The sequence below is a fragment of the Marmota monax genome, unplaced genomic scaffold (assembly GCF_021218885.2).
Source record: "Marmota monax isolate L192 unplaced genomic scaffold, Marmota_monax_Labrador192_F-V1.1 WCK01_AAM20220418_F8-fsc00002, whole genome shotgun sequence".
NCBI lineage: Eukaryota > Metazoa > Chordata > Mammalia > Rodentia > Sciuridae > Marmota > Marmota monax.
Genome location: NW_026693571.1, coordinates 24,662,649 through 24,681,399, shown reverse-complemented (window position 1 = coordinate 24,681,399; position 18,751 = coordinate 24,662,649). Strand labels below are relative to the sequence as shown.

The 18,751-nt window shown below is 36.2% G+C and overlaps 1 protein-coding gene across 1 annotated transcript in view; it reads left to right on the top strand.

Moving 5' to 3' along the window:
- Positions 1-4,283: 4,283 nt before the first annotated feature.
- The window catches only part of Grid2 (glutamate ionotropic receptor delta type subunit 2), a 1,437,644-nt gene continuing 1,423,176 nt past the window's right edge, over positions 4,284-18,751 (top strand). Inside the window, exon 1 of the mRNA XM_046459106.2 lies at positions 4,284-4,774. Coding sequence (XP_046315062.1) covers positions 4,687-4,774 — 88 coding nt within the window. The 5' untranslated portion in view covers positions 4,284-4,686. The remainder of the gene's footprint in view (positions 4,775-18,751) is intronic.

Here is an 18,751-nt window from a genome sequence, read left to right as displayed (position 1 = left end):
CATGATTTCTGTTTTTTCCTTCCAACAAATATTTCCTCATCCTCTTTTAGAAAAACAAGACATTGCATAATCTCCATTGAGCTGTGAACTTCTATGAGCTGCTAAATACAAAAAAAGTTTCCCTTTCAGCCCCTCAACCATATAGAATTTATGTTTTCTACTTCCACAAATGTATATTTCAATTATAATTTCAAAGTCCTTTTCCACAGCTACCTGCATTTACAGATGGTTAGTCACTGTCCTCTTATAGCCTTTCATTCATGTTTATGGTAAAGTTACCATTACTTAGAATCTTTTCTCTATAACCATATCATTAACATTATAATGTTAATTTTATAATTTATAATGTTAATGATATGGTTATAGAGAAGTAGCAATAATGATCAAAATACAGTCTATCTCTGTTTTTCCGTGATATTATTTGAACACTAACTTCTCACCTTAAGTTTGAAGTAGGTGCTCATAATAATACTGTTTTATGGTAAAACAAGATCTTCAGTCATTATTGGAGAGTTTTTATTTAAATCGACTAATGTAGGTTGATTTACTGCTGTTATAACTGTGAGCAGCTGAGTCTGAAAAATTTAGGCATTGGTATTCTTAGCATATTTTTTCAAGTAAAAATTAGAGAATTATACATGCCATGGGTTTCCATTACTGTGCTTTCTTTACACAATTATATGCTATTGAAAGAGTCTACACTTGCACTTACCCCATCGAGGCAAATTAATATTTCTCTGAAACTCTGTTTTTTTGTGTGTGTGTGGAAAATAATATTATGCTTCACATCTTAAAGCTATTCAGATTATCTACCATTTTCTTCAAATTATGGATGTTCATATCACAATTAATGCCTGAATGAAGTGACAGTCTCCACTTTGAAAAATAATTCATAAATCATGGTTAACTTTCATTTATATTCTCAAAAGTTAAGCACTTGTTAGAAAACTTTAGTGAATTAAGGCTATTTTAACAAAGTGTGAATTTCAGCCAGATGCATCAGACCATTTTCATATGATAAATAATCTTTGAATTAAAGCTAAGCAACCTTAATGAGACCAACAGATAGCCTTCATTAAAAAGCCTCGTTAATAAACACAACCAGTGAATGTGTTATTTTCTTTCTCCTTCTGTAACTTGACATCTAACTTATGCATTATAAATCTTTGTTTCCAGCTAATTAATATTATATCACAATATATGCAGCTTTCTAAAATAGAAGAAAATACTTAATACATTGTTAAAGTGTATTTAAACTTATATTTCATAAAACACCATTAATTAGCAGTCAATGGGTATGGAAATTATTTGGTAATTACAGTGAAAATAATGTTATTTATAAATTGATAATAATAAACTCATATTGCATTTTAATTTTGCACTACCTTCTCCTTTTTTTTTTTTCCTGGAAAACTTCAATTCATGGTTCTACTATCTCTTCCGAATGGTATTTTGCCGATTTTAAGTGATCATTATATCCTCATGATTTTTTTTGTGTGTGTAATATGTCACCCAAATTCCTTTAAATATTTTAGTGTTAGAACAGTGGCTCTGAAAAACGGCTGTACTTTAGAGTCACCTACAGAGATTTTAGAATATGTGCATTATATTTTGGGTCCTAAACCCCAGAGATTCTGAAAATTAGCCCTCTGTGATTCCTTTGAAAAACTTCCAAAATTATTTTCAAGAAAAGTTATGGTACAAAGACATTAAATTGGAGGACTGGGGAGTTATGAGAATGCTCTGCTTATAGTTCATGAAAACAGAGTTTCCAAAAGATGAGTTTGTATGAATATAACTACATTTAGTTATCTCTAGGACTGAGCCAGCTATTGTTTTGATGTTCCACCTGGCTCCAGGATTCTAAGATATTGTAGTGTTCTTTCCATGTTAAATGGTTATTTAATAATTTTTCTTGATAGAAACCATAGTGAATCATCACATTTGAAAAATGCTCCTGTTACTAGTATGATAAAAGCAAGCTAAGGGGAGATATATCCATTCTTTTAATTCATTATCTGTACCAACAAAGTATAATTCATTAAAGTGCATTAGAACACTTTAAACACCAACATGACATCAATAACAACACAAACATAATCAATAATGAGTACTAATGTAAAGAAAAAAATAAGGGAATGATGAAAATTGGGAAAAACAGAAACAGAAATGGCTCCTTAGAAGCATTGGTTTGTTCCAGAATTAGAAGGGAAGTAAAATTCACATCAACAAAGGGGTTCTCTGTGAAATGCTATGCTGAATAACATGTGCATAAGCTATGGTCCTTGCTCTCAAAACATTGATGATCTAATTCCTAAGTAATCTTGTCTACTTCTAAAGCAATATGAGATCATAGAAGATGGAGAGATTTATAACACACTAACGGATTGAGGGCTTGGGGAATATAACTCAGTGGTAGAGTACCTGCCTAGCATGGGCAAGGGCCTGGGTTCAATGCCCAGCATGGCAAAAAACAAACAGACAAACAAACAAACAAAAAATAAAGAACTGAACACCACTGCAGGGGACAAAGAATTTAAATTAGCCCTTTAGGTTGTGCAGGTAAGTTGTTGGCAAGATGAATATGTGCCTTTCAATAAGATCTGCTTACATAAGTAGTAATATGACAGCACAACATGTTCTGAAATATTCAGAAAAAAAATATTCAAGATGAATGAAATAGTATTTCACAGAGGGGACAACGTACAACTAATTTTAGAGAATGATGACCCAATTCACCAAGTTAGAGAAGAGGGCTCAAATGAGAGAATGAGAGGTTTGCCAAACTTAAAGAAAGGGGGGCTATGAAAGTCCGTTTGACATTTATACATCCAAAGTAATAACATTCCCATAGGATTGCATTTACAATTGAAGCAATATTAGGACCATTAATAACTCAATTAGTCAATTGATTGTGTTAACAAATCTTTGGTCTGAAATAAGGTTAGCTTGATATAAGTTAATCATTAGAAGAAAGGTAGTCACTGTAATCAGGATTTTATGATAAGAAATAAGCTGGCAGAAAAATCCTTTTACTGAAGACTGGGAGGCTGTCATTCAATACTTCCTCAGCTCTTCTTATGGAAGACAACCAACTTCCCATTCTGAATTTATCTGCATAGGTTATTAAGCTACTCAATGCAATATTTTGACCAAATGTTTCACTGAAGCATTTATTCCTGTTTTATTTCATTATTCTTTTTCTTTTTTAAAAATTTCAATCTTTCTTATTCTAATAGAGGAGGTCTATCTACAGAAGGATTTCAGGATTCTTTCTGTATCCTGATTGCCTAAAAAGAAAAATACCCTGGTGACAGGGGTGTGGGGGTGTAGGGGAGATCACTGTATAAAAGGCAATTAGCACGTTCTCTTCTTTCTATAACTTTATAATTGAAATCTCATTAAAAGCTTTCTAGGTCTCTTTTTCCCTAAGTGACCAGGTGTCCCTAATTTGTTTTCAACCAATGTGTCTAATTCCAGGCAAAGACTAGAAAAAGTCTGATACCTGTTGGAGAATAGCAAGGTTAAATAAGTGGGGTGGCTTTTTTAGGTTGCTTTTAACCTTGTAAAAGGAAAAAAAAAGCCAAAAAAACCTTCAACGTCTTTTCTCTTACAGTCCTGCCTTTTTCTCAGTCCCGGTTGAAGATTCCAAGGGAAATGAGAGCACTATTTTGTTTCTCCCTTGTATTGCAGATAGGGGGAGGAGGTGGTTATTAGAGAGAAGCTCTTCCTCTCTTGGTTTCCCCCTCTCTGCCTGACAGCACCACTCTCTCGCGGGCTCGCTCCTTCTCCTAGGTGATCCATTTCTAGGCAACGTGGTGGGGTTGGTGCTGAAGCTGCCAGGCTCGCTCCTAGCTTCCTGCATCCCGCAGGCGAACCGCTTCAAAAGCATCCTGCAGCCCGCGGCGGCTTCCCTCCGCCGGCCTGGCCCCGCTGCTCGCGCCTGGCGCAACTCCCCCGCCACCGCGCCCGAACCGGCTCCCCGGGCCCGCCTCGCCAAGCTCTGCTCCCCGCCTCGCACAGAAAGGAATTTTCTCTGCATTACTATCTGCATTACCTTGAAGTTCACTTTTTCTACCCCTCTTGGAGAGGGCTTTTTTCCCCTCCCTGCTGGAATCTGGCTGCTCGGGTTGGAATCTCCTAATTCTCCCTTCCCACTTAGATTTTGGCAGCGAAGACAAGTGATTCTCTGCGGGCCATAGGGGCGGGGTGGGGGGGCTTTTTGGCTGGGGGAGGGGGCGGGAAGGGGGCACATCCGGCGTGAGGGGGGGGGGCGGTGTTGGAAGTTGCGGCGGAGCTGGGACCGGAGACCCGCGGCCCCCGCGCAGCGATGGGGATGGTCTGAGCTCCAGCCTCTCCCCCTGCCCAAGAGCAGCAGAGGCTGGATACATTTTTAAAAAGCCAAACTGCAAACAACTCTGGCGATGCCAAAATTCCCCTCCAAGTGACACGGCTTTGCGAAGGAGGTTTCCTCAGGCTGGGCTCTTTCTCTCATTCCCTCAGCCTTCCTCAGCGACGATAAAAGGCTTCTCTCTGGCAATAGGAATTTAGAAAAAAAAAAGAAAAACCTGCGCTAAACTCGATCGTGACCTCAAACTCTTTGGACTGTTTTTATTTTATTTTTTAAAGAAATATATATATATATTGGAAGACAATCCATCCTCACAGAAATCGGCATAGGAGGAGATGGAAGTTTTCCCCTTGCTCTTGGTTTTGTCCGTCTGTTGGTCTCGAACCTGGGACTCGGCAAATGCGGATTCGATCATTCACATCGGTAAGAAAGGGTTGGTGCTGTTAGTGGACACTTTTGCTGTTTCCGTTCTCAGATGTTTCCCCTTTGCTTCCCACTCTCCGCCCTCTGAGTGGCTTGTTGGAGGTGGCTTCAGTCCATTTCCCTTTCCCGCTACCCTCCCCTCACACTTGTCCAGTTTTCTGGAAGGATGTGGATGCTCGAACCTTGACTTGTGGTACTGTTTTCGTGGTGAATTGTGGAGTGTGGGCTGAATGCGTGGGGGTCTCGGATTGACCTCGGCGTGCGTGTGTGCTGGGGAGTGCAGGGGGTTCTGAGTGTGTGGGGAAAGGAAGTTTAATTGACTCTACCTTCCATATTTTCCCCGGATGTACATTTGCTCCATTAAAAAAAAAATTATCTTTGGGGAGCAAAGGAGGTGTCACCTGTGAGGCGAAAAGAACTGGGGTAAGGGGTGAGGGGAGCTCCCTTCGGCTCGAACAGGTGGTTTTGCAACGTGAGCTGAGTTCGCCGCAGCGTAGTGCGATGGTGACGGGGTGCCTGACGCGCCCCCAGCCTCTCTCTTTTCTTGGCTTTCCGGTCCTCGCGCTGAGTCGCCGAGGCGGTGGCAGGAGGGGCTGGCGGCAGTGTAGCTGAGCACTGGGAGCCCAGTGCCTCTCCGCCTTGCACGCTCGCTCTCAGCCTGGCGCGGCGGCGAAACTGGCCCCTGGGCGCTTGGGAAACGCGGGAAGCAAACGCGCTCAGGCCGCTCTCGTGGGCTACCTCACAGATACCGGCTTCACCCCGTCTCCCAGTCAACTCCGAGTTGCTGCGCAAGGCGGGGAGCAAAGGCACTTGGGCTAAGGCTGGGTGCCCGGACTCTGGGAAGGACCGCCGTGCCCGGCTAGAGATGCTCGTGGCCCCACCTATTGACAACCAGACGGGCCAGGACTAGCCACGGCGGGCAGGCGGGGGCGGGTGGGGGCTGCACGTCATTATCATGCACAGCGCTCGCAGCTTCAGGCTCCAACTCTTCTCACTTGCTAATCCGTGAGAGCTCAGTGGAGACGAGCTCTTGCAGCCTTTTCTGCGTTAATGCGACGATTTCCTTTTCGGAAATTCGCCTCCCGGGGCAAGCAAGGTTCGTTGGCTGGGCTGCAGAGAGGCCCTTCTTGGGGAATTTTTCTGGGCACAGGACTTTTATCTACCCACACGGCTTAGTATTCTTCAAATCCAGGCGACAGATGGGTCACAGCTTCTTCCCTTTCTGTCCCCCTGCCCCTCACTGCACACCACATACGCGCGCGCGCTCGCGTGTACACACACACACACACACACACGCCTGGTAGGAGAACCTGCTTCAGGTGGAGGTTGTGCTCTCTCGCAAGCAAGGGGCTTGTGCCTGGCATGCGTGCCCAGAGCGGACAGACCCTCAGCTCCAGGGGGCTCCCTCTCTTGGTCTCAGAGGCTATCTTTGTAAACATGTCTGCCATTCTCTATCATTTATAGCAATGAGATTGTATGTCCCTCTGTGCAAGGGGTAATGAGGTCAGGATTCAGAAAACCTTGCTCTTGTACATTTAAGTAAATTAAGCATTAGATAACTTACCTGCTGGATCCCGTTTTGTCTGGGGGCTAACAGTGCCTGTGGGTTCAGAACTTTACAGGGAGAAATTGTTCTCTCATTGAGGGGGTCAGTAATGTTCTGATAAGTGTTCAGAAATGAACCAAGCTTCTCTTAAGGAAAGGAAATATATTTATATCTGATTGTAAATGACTGGAGCAGGAATGAAGGTATATAATCATATACCTTTTATATTAATTTTTGATAAAGGGTTTCTGACTTATGCGTCTCATCTCTCAGAAGGGAAGCTTTTGGATAAATGCTTATTTTATTGCTTATTCCATGGTCTACGTGATAAATACATTATTTACAAACACCTACAGCTCTTGCTATCGTTCACTAAATGTATACTATTTTGCAATGTAGTTTGGGCATTTTTTAAAAAACTTGCAAATATGTTGTATTTTTTCCTTTGTATATTCTTCATCACTGTGACATGGCTTACTTTATAATCAGAATATTAAAAAGTAACTGGTTACAAATTACAGATTTCTTTAGAAATCTAGTTGTATGCATTAACTGTGCACATCCCACTAAAAGAAATAGTTAACTTTTCAGTTAATTTGACTTGAATGCAATCTGTACATTAGACAATAGAATTCGTTTCTTTTATGGACTCCCAAATATTGCAATGAAGTTAACAGATTGTTTCAAAAGTTTCAGACCTTTTATAATATATTGAAAGATGGTTAACTTGTGTTTTGGAGGTTAAAAGCCTCACCTTCCTCCACCCCCACTCTCAGCAAAAATATGAAAAATTAAAAACTGCGTGTTGATATTAAAATTGTAAGTCACCAGTTAACATGCATTGGATCATTTTACTTAGTTGAACAGGATACGAGAATTTTCTTTGGAGGTGATTGCTTTCATTTAAATACTTAATGAGAAATATGATCATGGGGGAAATGTATTAGTTTAGGGCTAAAGGGATAAAAGTGATGAAACTGTAGGGAAAGGAAATTTCAATTATAGAGATATAAGGAGTTATATAGAAAGGAAAGGCTTTCCCATCCTCCTGTGATGTGTTCATGCAGAAAGTAGCTGCGATAGGTAGTTCAGGCAAACTGGCAAGATAAAAAGACACTGCTGTAATAGGTTCTTAAAATATTGAATCCTTTTGGTGTTGGAACAGATTTTAGGTATGAAAATTCTCACCTTATTTCTCTTTGGTTTTTCTTCATGTAGGTAGTTTAATAAAGTCAATGACATATTAAACACATGAGCTCACTGTAATGATGAAATATAATGGTTAAATTGTAATGAGTGAAATGAAATTGTTTATTTCACTCAAAATGCATAATATTGCAATTATTCTGAGTTTCTGTTAAATCTTATTTGAGTGATATTTAATAGTTGCATATACTTGCTCAATATATATGTGCACTCATGCATATATAAATAGTGTTTTTGAAATGAATTGCCTCTATTGTGATCTTTTTGCCCTGATAAAAGAAAGGTCTTTAGACATATAAACTATGCAATTTTGAATTATGCTTCTACTTTGAGTCTATGCATTGATTGAGTAATTTCATCAGACCCACATTACTTGATTGCTTAGAAGTTTCCTAATGATCTGCATGCTGTAGGAAGAACCAAAAAGTCGTGAGTGGAATGGCAATGATATGGTGTTTTATGAGGCTATTCAGAAGTCGCTCTGATTTATGTAGCTAGAAAGCTCCCAAGTCTTTGAGATTAGCCACGCTGACTGCTATTTTCTTCATACATCAGTCGTCCCACACTTTTTACTCCCTAAATACAACAGGAGTTTTGAGTACTGCTTTAATTAAGCAGGGATTAGGTGGCATTTCCAGTCAACTGCAGTTTGTGTTTTGCTTCATATCTAATATGGAGGATCTCATGTTTTTACAGTTTAATATATATGCTCATTTCTTTATCTGGTTCCTGTGCTCACAGAACTGATTGTAAATTAGCAATCCTCAGTTATATATCTCTACAAGGGAACATTCAAGTACTGTACTTATTCATATATTACACAAATCACTGACATAGTTTGGTTGTTATCAGTCATGGTAAAATACCTTATATCAACAGGGAGTAGAACAGAAGCATTTATTCATGATTTTCTCATAAGCAGATGATACTTTATCCTCTGAGATAATAATCATCAACTCTGACATTATGAGAAGTCTAAGACAATTCACAGAATACTTGAGAAGCCTGAGACAATTCACATAATATTTTCATCAGGAGAATGCTCAAATTATAGTACAAAATTGGGTGAGTAAACTATGTCAACATGTTCAAAACGATAATCGATGGTAAATTTAAAACATCAGTTTTCCTTAATTTTGAATTGAGTACTATTTTATCAAACACAGAATATAAAAATATTCCCAGAAAATATTCTGTGTCTCTTACAATGATTTTTTTTCCATTTCAGTTTGTAAATGATTTCCACTGGTTAATGATAACCCCAGGATTCATCAGGGACTCTTTGCACTGTATAACTCAATGACTTTTTAATTCTTTTGTTACTTGGTGTAGTTGTTTGATGGCTATCTTCTGGATAAATATTGGAAACTACCAGAAAGTATTAAGACACATACTTTTCTATTATTTATTTTTATATCATTAATAGATTTACTGGAAGCACAATTCAGGTGTGCATAATTAAGTTAGACAATGTTATTATTGATCAAAAATATCAACTATGGTATGACATAACCATTTCACTAGGGGCCTTTGCTTTCAACTCCAGATGAAATTCACTAAATATTCACTAAATATTTCCTATAAATTTTAATTCAAATATAAATAAAAATCAAGGTGATTAGCTTTTGATTTACCCACAAACAGAAATCAGTTGAAATTTTTAGGGGCAATAGAAGATGCATTTCATTCAATTCAGATCTCTAAGGCTCATTTCATCATACTACAAGTTCATCTTAATGGGATATGGTAATTTAAAAATCATAATTGATATATTCTAGAAGTTTTTTCTTTTTCCCTCCACCCTCATATATGACTTTTAAGAAGTAAGACATTCTTACTTCTATTGGATCATAACCACATTTCAGATAATAGCATGTAGGTGAGTAGCAACAAATGCAATATTTATTAGAAAATACATTTATGGCCTATAAAGATAGGTTTGCCATTAGGTGTCACTGCATTCTGAGCTGTACCTTTGTTTTCATACTTGAAAACTACATGAAATAGTTTTTAAATTTTCAGAAAAACATACCATTTAATGAGGTTTGTAATATAGTCAGATACAGGTGGTAGTTTTTATTTTCAAATGAGAAAGGATAATATTCTCCCTCTTATTCTTATAAGAATGTTAATATAAAACACATTAACACCTATTTCTTTCTAGATAAATTAGATTTCCAAATAGTGATGTAATTTTTCCACAGATTTAAAATAGAACAGAAACATATAATTAAACTAATACTTATTTTCTGTGAAAATAAAGACACCAGGAAGGATTCAAGTATGCCTAATAGTGTTGTTTAAACAGAAATTAGTGAATAAAGTAGTTTATTAGGCATTTTTTAGCTGGGTGGTTCTGTTTACCTATGGAATGCATGGAGTTCCAAACTGGTTGATATTTGTGACTTGAAACATACATAAATGGAACTGGAAAAAAACACCTACATGGTCAGGAGAAAAGGTTTACCCAGACATGCCAAACATTAAGTTTTATGAATGATCAATTATATATGCTTTCATATAACATTTGCCTGTTTAATATTATTTCTTAGATATTGTATCAATTTACTGCACAGACGTACCACCACTACTACCACCATTACCCCAACCATAGGGTTTATTTGACCATATGAAACTGGAGTCTATTATCGCTTAGTAATTTCTCTGTTTAATTTTTTTAAAGAACAACCTTCCTTCTGGCATGTCCCATTATAAGAATAATGGAAGATGCAATTTAAGTCACCTTTCAATTGGATAATTTAGTTTCAACATTAGCAAAATCATATAGAGAATGTGAAACTAGGTTAAAGGAATGAACAGTTTGTCTTATGTTAGACTATCCTATTTCAATATTAATTGATAATTAGTAGATGGAAAATGTGTTATAAGAAACTTGGGATAAAATTAAGTAATCAGGTAGATGTCTAAAGGATAAAGAAAAATACTAAGTAGTACTAGGATTGATTAAGGACTTTATGTATTCCAATCATTTTCATTTCATTGTTTAGAGAACATTTGAGCATTTGAAAGCCAATTTCAGTAATTTGAGTACGATTTAATGAGCAAAGCAGGAAGTAGAAATGAAGTCTGAGAGGTATGGATACAAATTTCAGGTGATTGTGAAAACAGGTAGAATATTAAAATTTTATAAGAATGTGTTCTGGGTTCAAATCTAGAAAATTTGGGGCTAAATTCCAATGTTATAAATAGCTGACTGAAAAATATTGAAAATGTATCTAATTTCTTTAGTCTAATTTTTATCACTCCTAAATCAAGATTTAGACTAATGTTCATGAAAGCTCCCAAATCATATAAACTAAAATGAAGAAAAATTTCTATATTGAGGACTACCAGGTAAACCTTTTCTCCTGACCATGTAGTCAGTGTGATTCATTAATACTAAGGCATTACATACAGTGTTACTTTTATAACACACCACAAACTAGTGCTCATTAAGGCTGCCTCGGGGCATGAGTCTTATGTTCTAACAGTACCTTCTATGCCAGTCTGCAGAACTTAAAAACTGGGAAGTATACCAGGAATATAACTAAGCTTGAGATCACTCAAACCTGCAGATTATAAAGAAGTGATCAAGTAGGGTTCTTATTGTGTTGGACTTCTGTTCCACATTTTTCTGCTGTTACTATTCACCAAGTAGACATCAACATGGACCTAAGGCTAGGTTGTTCATGGAAAGCTTCCTAAGTAGATAGAAGGAAAGTGCACATCAGAAGCTAAGCACTTATAGTCCTCCCTATGTGTGTTAAAAATACTTAAATTACTTCCCAATCAGATCCCTTACTTACAAATATTTGTATTTGTAAAAATCAATTTTATTGAAATAGCAATTTTTATCTTTTTTTCTTCATAGCAAAATAACTCCAAATAAATAAACAAATAAATAAAAATAATACTTCTCTAAATACCTTACTTGTCTACGTAACCTTAAATAAATCATTTACTTCATTATCAAAATTATTTTAGAAGTTAATATTGCTAAAACTACAGTGTAATATAGGCATTACTACCAACATGCAGTATGTGTGCTAATTGGGAGAAAGCTCTTTCAGCCAATATTTAATGTGATACTACTCTTTATTTAGCACTGCTTTTAGTTCCTAGAATTAAAATGTTGTAAAAGCAAGCCATTATTCTCAGGAGGGAGACCATGAGAAAAATCATAAAATGTATGATACAATATTGGGTTGTGATAAATCCTACCAAGAAAAAGGAGGGATTGATGTGTGATCAAATATGCTGTTTTGGAGAGGGTAGCTGGGAAGGCCTCTCTGAGAAGATGATCATTGAAGAAGAGACTTGATTCAAAGAAAAGGAGTGAGCCTTGAGGATATCTGATGAAGAGGGATTTTAGGGAGAGGGCATTGCAAGGGCAGTGGCAATGAGAGGAGACACTAAGGAATCAGCTTAATTTGTTTAGAGAACATTTGAAAGGCAATTTGAGTAATTTGAGTACAATTTAATGAACAAAGCAGGAGGTAGAAATGAGGTCTGAGAGGCAACTAGGGCAGATCCTGTAGGGACTTACAGGTCATGGTGTATCTGGATCTTTTAGGTCTGTATGGGTTGAGATCAAGTGCATAGTATGAATTGGCTTGTATTTTAGAAAGCTAACTTCTATTTTGATAAACTAGATAAAGTAAAGACACATTGAAAGCAAATTCTAGTTGGTAGCTCAACCAGAAAAGCTGTTGTCAGACTATATATAATTTAAAATGAGAAGAAATAGATTTTCTCATGGATTGTTTAGAGTAGAAATCCATAGGAAATAAAGAGGATTCCAAAGCGTTTTTTTTTTTTTTCTTGAAGCAAGGGATGAAAGGCCTTAATGTTAAAGTGGGACTATGAGGAAATGAACAGGTTTTAGGTAGAGATCAAAATTGTACTTGTTAAATTTTATATTTATGTTAGAAGATTAAATTTGAGAATTAAGTGTACAGTTGATTGTAGAAGTACAATTTAGGGGTGAATTTGGAACTTTAACTCTGCATTTGGAATTCATCATTGTAAAGCTGGGAGAGGAAGAAATGTAGGGACAGAAGAGCTGCAAGACATGACCATTACAAAATGCAGAGGTCAGGGAGGGGAAGAGGATCAGGATATTTCTAGAATAGAGGAAGTGAGCAACTCAAAGTGTGTATGTATGAAAATTGAGCCTTTATTACTGGGTTTGACCTGTCCTGAAAAACAGTGTTCTTAATAAGCTGGAAGTGATAAAATAATGATTGGAGGGGATTCCAAGATTTAATGGGATATAAGGAGTACTGTTAGTTTGGCAAAATGGGAGGAAAGAGAGTGGTGGTAGTGGTGAACAGAAAGGGAAGCATTACTTCTTAAGTGGGAGTTTTGTTATATATGGTAATTTTTTTAAAAAAAGTTTCAATCATAAGAGAATCATCAGTAAGAGGATGTGAAAATAAGATACCTCTTTATCTGCAAACTTACTTGATTCCTTGAGTTTGGATAGCAAGTGTTTGAATAGTGCTGAACTTTGTTTTTTTTCTTTCTTCATTTTTCTTTCTTTAAATCTTGGATCCAGTGTTACTGGGCCAAATCTACTGAAATTAGCTTGAGAGAGGGTCTACAAGAGCTCTCTGAAACACACTCTACTAACTTTTCTTGCTGTTTTCCTTTGTATAGTTTCCCAGATTACAACTCAACTTTAATGAAAATTTCTTACCTGAAATTATGAGTGGATTATGTGTTAAGGTGTATTGATATACCAATACAAATAGAATAAATATTTTACTTATTGTTAATTTCTAATTTTAAGAATATACAATATTTCTATCTGATATAGTATTGAAACAGCATAAAATCCTCTTGCTTACAGTAGGCACATTTGAATTGATTGTAGTTTTCTTCTAAATAAATGCTGTCATGCATTTGATTAACTTACCATCATTTAGAAACAATTTTTGAAAGAATATAGTCATTGTTGAGGGCAATTTTTTATCATCAGAGCATATAAATTAAACTGATGAAAGAAATTCATATTATGTTAATTTTCAGGGACACAATTCAATACTTCTTTTTATGGATCTTTCAATTCTGTTTGTGCTATATCAGCTGACAGATTTTCAGTCATAGGTGAAAATGAGAAACTGAAATGTTCTAAATTTTCTGACCTCAGAATTCATCCTTTAAAAATGAATCTTAGTTCCTTCATTGGTCTATTAATATCCCCATAAGTTCTGTATGTTACATTGATTTTGTGCCTCAAATAAGAATATATTAAAATAAGAATGTCACTAGTAGGTGAATTATATTTTTCTGTGTTGTCATATCCTTTGCTATCTCTTGTATGAAAATGTTTTATGGAAACAATGTAATGTGATGTTAAATGTTTTTGCTTGGTTATATCTATTAATTGAGTATAAACATGGAATATGTGAAGGATGAACATATGGGAGGCTTGTGGTTTGGAATCAGCAATGACTGAGAAAAATTAAAAGAAGAAAAAAGCCAAGTATGTTATGACTGAAGCTGATGAAAATAATTAATGAAATATAGAACATCAAAAGATATTTTCAGGGCTGGGATTGTAGCTCAGTGGTAGAGTGCTTGTCTCACAAGAATGAAACACTGGGTTCAATCTTCAGCACCACATTAAAAAAATAAATAAAATAATAAAAGGTATTATATTCATCTACAGCTAGAACTTTTTTAAAGTAAGATATTTTGAATTTACTATTCTCTAACTTTCTGGGATGGCGAGAGGTAATCATTTAAAGGAATTGCTATGCAGATTTAAATCCAAACTTAGTTGGAAATGAACACCTAAATTTGGTGAGGAGCTTAATATACTTAATCTCAACATCATTATAATGTCATATCCCATGGCCAGCACATTTTAGATTGCCATATTATCTTAAAGTCAAAGACCAGGTAATATTTTAGGCTAATGTGAGGCAAGAGAGCCAGTTCTGTTGCATGTAGTTTGAGATTAATTAAAATCTAGAAGACTGATTCATCCTGCTGATAATCTCCACAATCTGACAACATACAAAATTGTGTTAATGGTGTAGCAGCAATTGCTGTCTTGCTAGTCAGAGTCTAGATCTTCTTTGCTGTTTCTGTGAATGGCAATAACTAGAGACCTTTGGGTTTTCTTTTTAGATATACCAATAGCTCTAGCATAGATCAAAGTAGGAACAGTCTATGTGAGAGCTATTATATTTTTCTTAAGAATATTGCTTTTAAATTTTTAATACCTCATTAGTGAGGGTGAGGCCTCACACACAGACTTGAGTGAGATTGCTCTTCTTTTCCCTGATGGTGTAGTCATGGTGAGTTTAGGAAATTTTATGTAATTTATTATTTTCCAGCTGAGAAATCATGATGTACAAAGTCACATTCCACTTGCAGGATATTTATTGTTAGGGTCACAAGTAAACTGATATGACATTTTGGGGAGTTTTAGTAAATTTTTCCATAGTCCTGTTATATCTCACCTAAATAGTCAAATAAGACCTATTTCTTATGCTAATTCTTCTTATTATTTAATAATAATATTATTTAAGAATTTTTAGGTGTATTGACCCTTTGAGAAAATATTTTAATATTATGAAATTGAAGGTGGAACAAGTCAAGACTTTTGGTAGGATGACTAGGGTAGGTTTACTATGCCACTAAAGACTGAGGTCCCCCAGTAACAACCATGTTTATGATAGCCTGAAGGTGCCATCAAATAGACATGTATTTCAGAAAAACCTTATAAATTGGATGAGGAGTTTGTCCTTTATGGATAGTCTGCATTTATAACAGAAATCTCTCTACTCAAGCTTCTAATAGTTTATCATTCACTTTAGTGTAGCTTTAGATTGCAAAGCCAGTACAATCATACCAAAGTCACCATTTTCCACAAGAATTTCCTTTTTTTTTTTTTTTGCACCATAGATACCTGCAGTTATGCCACAAAATCAAGTGACAGAAAAGGAAGCCTTAAATCTAGTTACTTTGTAATTAATTAAACTAATCAGATTTTTTTTCTAAATTTAGTACCTACCATATATCAGACATTGCACAGAGCATGGTTTCTTGGGTACAGATTAATTACATGTCTTTTTCCCTCTCATTTTGAAGTTAATATTACATAACTCTTTCATATTGCTAGTCTGTACTTTTTTTTAATACTCTAGCAAATAAAGGGGAAAATCACACTGCAACACAAGGAGAGTCCTGTTCCTTTAAAAGTGGCATAGTATTATTTGGAAAACATATTTATGCTTACTTTTAATTATGTTGAAGTGGAACATAGGACCAATATTGAAAACTGACATTCAAAAAGTAACTGGCCAATACTTAACATTTTTCTTCATAAGATTTTTGTTGTTGTTGTTGTGGTTGATAAACAGTTAATATATAGCAAAACTGCTTTGATTCTTTCTTTTTATGTTTCCTGTCCACTCTTCAGTGGCAATGCTAATGAGCAGTGAAATGGCCAAAAGCAAGGAAAAAAGGAGCAAAGGGTTTTAGATAATCTATAAACCGGAAAATCAGCCCCTGAATGCTCATATGCACAAACTTGCTGAGAAGAAACAGTTTTATTTTCTCAAAATATTGCCCACATTCTGAAGACAGAATTTGCTCTTGGCTGCTGAGCTCCTTAGATGAGTGAAGCTTCTAGGCCACCAAGGAGGAACATGCTGAATTACAATGACAAAGACTGGGACCAGAGTTAAGAATATTATTATTGGGAAAAGAATGCTCTTCGGGAGTGAAACTGTGGAGAGCCAGGTTTATAGTGTTTGATTGTTTATTTCTTTATTATAAAAAGTGAAATATAGATTTCAGCTATACTTCTTAAACACATTAGGTAATTATGTATAAACTGTTGAATTGACATTCCTATCAATATACATTATGTACTGAGTATCTACATTCTATGAACAATTTGGCCTCCAGCTGATGCTATATTCTAGACCAAGAGGATGAATTTGAATATTGCCTTCTTATAAAAAAGCTGTAAAGCAGAGAAAAGATAAATGAAAAAAACTCTGGTCAGTGATTGATTAGGAGAAAAGAGAAAAAGGGAAAGTTAAACAATCAAGGCGAGATACATGGCTTCAGCATTTTTGCCTATTTTATTTATTAGGCTGGGTGGTGATTTCACAAGTATTGATTTTATTTTTATACGTTTTTTCTTTTTTAAAAAAATTTCTTTTGGGTAAGTAATGGTGTATCCATAACTGCTTTTGTTCAGAGAAATCCATCACTGCAGTGCAGTTTAACCTGGGTTATGGAATAAAGTTTTCCTTTCAGGTCCATCCACCACTTAATGATGGCTCAGTCTCCAGCCTTCTTTGGAGGGGAAGAAAATGCTTACAACTGGCCAAGATCACTGAGCAACAACACTAGGAATAATTCAGAGCTCTGTGTTCAAGTGTGGAGATGTCTGTGATACATTCCGCAAGCAAGTTGCATCCTCTGCCTTTAGGACTAGGTCTTTGCATTTTTCTTTCTCTTTTAGCATAGTGCTCTTAGGAGTTCAAGTGAGATAGAAAAGAGGAAGAAATACACAGAGAGAACAACCATTTATATGCTATTAGGGGTAACTGGAATATTTCATGACTTTTAATATTTTACAATACATATTTTTAAATATTTTATATGATGAATTTTAAGTTGAGGTCTTGTTATTTTGCCCAGGCTGGCTTTGAACTTGGTATCCTCCTGCCTCAATCTCATGGGTAGCTATGATTAGAGGTGCACAATTTCTGTGCCCAGCTAGCTCAATGTATAGTATTTTTTTTTTATCGATATTGTACTACTGTTAACAACCTGTAGCTTACCCTTGGATAAAAAATTATGGGTAATTCTTTCATTAATTTTCCTAAGAGATACTGATGTCTCATTGGTATTTCAATATTTTTAAGTGTTCTTCACTCCAAGTACAAACTGCATACTACAATGATGATAAGAAAAAGAGCTTCCTGCAGTCGATTGAATTTCATGATGTGGTCCTAGTTCAACTTTCGAAGAGTTCATTTTAATCTATACAAATCAGAATAAGATGAAGAAAAGCTTCTACACAGCAACCTTAGAAGCACAGAAGAGGATCTTTTGTAGTCTTGGGTCCATCAGGGCTTTGGTGTCTGAAATTAGCAGGGTGGATGCCTGGCTGAGCTGGCAGGTCATTGAAGCTGATGGAGTACCCTCAGTCTACCCTTTGGGAAAATGTTTTTCTTTATGTTTGCTGCTGTTTAGCTTGTATATTTTAGTAATATCTGTCCAGATAAAGCAGAGAAAAATAATACTAGCATATAAGAGGAAGACTTATGAGTCGGTGTAGTCAGAGACAATATTCATTGTTCTTTGAATCTGAAGGACTGGCATAGCAATAGAAAGACCACTGATCGTGATAAAATATTACAGTTGTTATTGTAAACCCAAACTTGATTTCACAAAATTAACTTCTGAATTTTAATTGGGAACAGTAGCAATGGCTCCCATATTGGCTGGGCCAGTTTGAGGACAAAATGACACTGTGTATAACTATGCTCAGTGAACTCTAAAATAGAAACATTTTTCTAAAAAAATGTTATAAATATGTTATGAGAAACCGTAGCTGGTGAGGGTAGAGATCAAAGCCATGGAGTGATAAAATCATCTGGTTAAATAGGGAAGTATTGAGTAATTCCACTGGAAAGAAATTTAAAAGTTATAACATGGGATATGGCAAGAGAGGAATATGTATGTTTGAAAGATCCCTGCAGGTCCTAGAGGAATTTTCTAAATTATTTAGGCAGAGAGATGCCTGACTTGTGTTACCAGGTCATTACACTGACAGTATTTTGGTACATGAGACCATATAAAAGACCTTTCGGTACTCCAGATATGTGCCAGTGTAGGCCTGTGCCAAGCAACTACAAATGGACTTGGAGAGAAGCGTTTCTCTAGTTAGGAGGCTATGGAGATTACACCTACCACGTTAATCCTTAGATGAGAGAGTAAAAGATCAAAAAGTCCAACATCATTGTCAAGGGAGGGCTTGAGTGATGGAGTGAATGCTGATGTCCTTTATTAACCCATGAAACAGAGAAAGAGGAGCTGTTTAAGGAGGAGAGAAACAGTTCAGTGTTGAACACAAAATGATTTTGGTATCCTAGACAGAAGCTTTCCTGTAATCCCTTTTCCTGCCTCAGCTGGAGAAAGCCATTCTTCGTACTAGTGAGTCTAGTTTTGACATAAAAAAGAAACTTTTC